General features: G+C 56.5%; 1 protein-coding gene across 1 annotated transcript in view; it reads left to right on the top strand.

Moving 5' to 3' along the window:
- Positions 1 to 3770, top strand: part of Muc6 (mucin 6, oligomeric mucus/gel-forming) — a 19794-nt gene that overhangs the window by 11430 nt on the left and 4594 nt on the right. Inside the window, exons 27-29 of the mRNA XM_023722902.1 lie at positions 686 to 845; positions 1317 to 1475; positions 1869 to 2007. Of these exons, the coding sequence (XP_023578670.1) occupies positions 686 to 845; positions 1317 to 1475; positions 1869 to 2007 (458 nt within the window). The remainder of the gene's footprint in view (positions 1 to 685; positions 846 to 1316; positions 1476 to 1868; positions 2008 to 3770) is intronic.

Here is a 3770-nt window from a genome sequence, read left to right as displayed (position 1 = left end):
ATCTGCGTGCCCTGCGGTGAGTCAGTCCCAGGCAGCCTGGGCTGGGCCCTCCTGTGGCAGAGGCACCTGATACCCAAGTCCTGCCCAAGCTGCTGTCCTGCCCAGAACCTGCCACCTGCACCCTACCTGCCGCTGATGCTGATGCACAGAAGGCAGCACAGGTCACGGTGGTCCCTGGCCAGCCTCAGGGCACGGCCCAGCCAGCTAGGCACAAGCTCAGCAAGAACCTGCCTGAGGTCCAGTCCACCCTGTGGAGTTCCCTGGTGACCCCACTCCTCCCTGCCAGGGCTAATGACAGGGTGCAAGAGGGGGCAAGGAGGGACGGGAAGGGGCAACTCCTGACCACCTCTCCTCTTGCAGCCCTGCCTCCCACATCACCACCACTGCCACCCTCCCCAGGTGATCATCCCCATGCTATGCCCCACACTGGCCCAGCCTTAGTAACCCTGCTGCTGAGGGTGGGTGCCATCTAGGTCAGAGGAGAAAGGCAGCACAACTGCATGGGTGGGTCCCTTAGAACCTTGGAGGGCTGCCTGGTGCCCAACTTCCCATCCAGCCCCAGGATCCTAAGTACAGTGAGACTACAGCTTACCAGGAGAGGGACACTTGTCCCGGGGGTACCAGGCCCAGGCCCTTCCCATCCTGAGGGTGTGACTGCCCTACATAGAAGTCCCACCCACCACAGTGGCCAACAGCACCGACCGGCCCAGCCCCCTGCCCACACCCACAAGCACCCAGATGCCGGGCCAACTGAGCACAGTCTCCACAGAGAGATGGACAGCCTCGGCCTCCACTGCATCCTCAGGAGGTAACGGGGGTGTGGGGCAGGGTCTGCTCATTCCCAGGTGACACCATAGAGAGATGTCATAACCCAGGTCCCTGAGCTACAAAACAAGTGGAGATTTTTCTGAAAAACATGTGTATAGCCCAAGCTGGCCACTGATGTGACCATTTTTGTGCTGACTGATTCTGCCACTAGAACATGTAAAGGACAGAGCAGCCCACCCCACCCCATGCTGGCACACATTCTGATTCCTGGGGACTAAGGGGACAGGACATCTGCCCACCTAGCTGGCCCACAGGACCCTGATATCAGGCCCCCACTGCCACACAGAGTATGGAAGACATAGGGTCAGAGCAGGAAGACAAGAGGCCAGTGCTACTCTGTGAGCTGAGGAAGGCAGGAGCCAAAATCTCAGGAGATGCAGGGACTTCAGACATGAGCTGGGGAATACAGAGAGAATCTGTCCCCGTAGAATCCCCTCCAGCCACCCCAGCTGTCACCACACCTGCCACATTGCCTCTGGTACCTACAGTCACAGTGACATCAACAGCCACAGGCCACACAGTTACGACAGCGACAACACAGCCCACGGTGTCATCCGCCAGCCCCGCTACCACATCCACAGCTCAGGCCACAGCACGGACGACAGTGACTGCACAGACCATGACAAGGGAGACAACCCATGGACAAGGTGAGACACAAGCCGTGGCACACCGGGACTCCCAGGCATAGGTGTGTCTCAGCACAGCCCAGCATAGCAGGGTCAAGAATAAACACAGGACAAATGGGACAGACAAGCCAAGGGCGTGGGGGGACACAGGGCAGTCTCCCACCACCCACAGACCTCACAGCAGCCTGGATCCATGGAGAGGAGGGGTAGGCAAAGTTTAGCAGAGTGACAGCTGTGGACAGCGGAGAGCAGAGACCTCCTGAGCAGTGTGGGCCAGGCGGGAGGGAAACACCGGAGGGTGAAGTCTGCGCTAAGAAGCCAGGAAAAAGGACAAAGGGTAAGTGACAATATGAGGACAAGGAGGGGACTGATGAGAGCCAGGAATGCATGAAAACAGCTGATATACTCCCACAGCCACAAGTGCCCACCAGGAAACGCCACACACAGTGCCCGCGACACAGACACCGATGGCAGGACCGTCCGTTTCGGGAGCAACTACACTGGCCACGCAGCAGGCCAGCGAAAGCAGTGGCCGCCCGACAGCATCAACCACGCAACACACGGAAATCACAGTGACCACGCTTGAAACCCACGTGCCCAGCCATTCTCGATCCACCCTGGGCATTTCCCACATGACACACATGTCACATCCAACCTCAGAAACATCTTTCAGAACCACCAAGCACTCTCCAACCACATCCAGACCCCAGACCTCACTTCCCAGTGTGTCTCCACCAGGCACAACAGCCTCAGTGTCAACCCTGACCACGCTAAGTCCAAAACCAGTCTCTTCTGCTGCCACCATGATGTCAACGGCTAGCACTCATCCAGCCACCATAGTCACAGGAACCACATACACTGTACCACTAGGAACAATGACCACCACTACCACCACACAGACCCACAAGTCATTCAGCACAGCCAGGACATCTTCTATACACATGACACAACCCTCCTCCACACCCATCCAGGAATCCACATCATCCCATGCTACCACCATGACCACTGCCTACACCACTGCCACAAGTGCCAGTACCACAATTGCCCTCACCACATCCACCACACCCAGCACTGCCCACACCCCATTCTCCACACAGTCTGCTCCCACGCAGTCAGTCTCCCACACTCCACAACACACTAGATCGACCTCAAGAACCTCCCTAGGTGCCACCAGCAACTTGTTAACCACTTCATGGTCGGAAATCCCACAACCCAGTGAGTCTCCAACAGTCAGCACCTCTTTGGTAACACCTACTTCTCAGAGCATTACTACCACTCCACACGTGGTCTCTTCTGCGTCCAACATAAGGCCAACCACTACCACTCATCCAACCACCATGATCACAGGATCCACATACACGGCACCACCAGGAACCACAACCACCAGTTCCACCACCCAGGCCCACATGTCATTCAGCACAGCCAGGACATCTCCTGTCCACACGACACAATCTTCCTCCACACCCGAGCAGGGATCCACATCGGCCCATGCTACCACCATGACTGTGGCCTACACGACTAGTACAGGTGCCAGCACCACAATGTTGCTCACTACATCCACCACACCCAGCACTGGCTACACTCCATTCTCCACACAGTCTGCTCCCACGCTCTCAGAGTCCCACACTCCACACTTCACAGGAACCTCAGGAACCTCGCTGGATACCACCAGCAACTTTCCAAGCACATTTTGGTCTAAGAACTCACCACCCAGTGAGTCTTCAACAGTCAACACCTCTTCAGCTACATACACCTCTCAGAAGACCACTACTATTCCACACATTATGTCCTCTGCTTCCACTCTGGGGCCAACCGCTACAACCCATCCAGCCACTGTGGTGACTGGGGCCAAAGCCACTAACCCACCACTAACCACAGCCACCACAGCCATCACACAAACCCATGTCGCATTCAGCACACCCAGGAAGACATCAACTGTCCATATGACACAACCTTCCTCAACAATGCAACAGCAATCCACACCTTCCCTTACCACCATCAACGCCACAGGAACCGAGACCACAGATACCTATACCATATCTACCACACCGAGTATTCCCCACACCCCTTCCTCCACACACTCCTCTCCCACACTGTCAGTCTCCCACACGACACACCACACAGGGCCCACCTCATCTACATCCCTCAAGACCACCAGCAACTTCCCAACCACATCTTGGTCTCAGGCCTCACTTCCCAGTGAGTCTCCAACAGTCAGCACCTCTTCGGTGACACCTACCTCTCAGAGTGCCACCACCACTCCACACATGGTCTCTTCTGTTTCTACCATGAGTCCAACCACTACCACTCATCCAG

The sequence above is a fragment of the Octodon degus genome, unplaced genomic scaffold, assembly GCF_000260255.1.
Source record: "Octodon degus isolate 3935 unplaced genomic scaffold, OctDeg1.0 scaffold00093, whole genome shotgun sequence".
Classification (NCBI taxonomy): Eukaryota; Metazoa; Chordata; class Mammalia; order Rodentia; family Octodontidae; genus Octodon; species Octodon degus.
The sequence above is the reverse complement of the archived record's forward strand: the minus strand, read 5'-3'. Positions and strand labels throughout refer to the sequence as shown.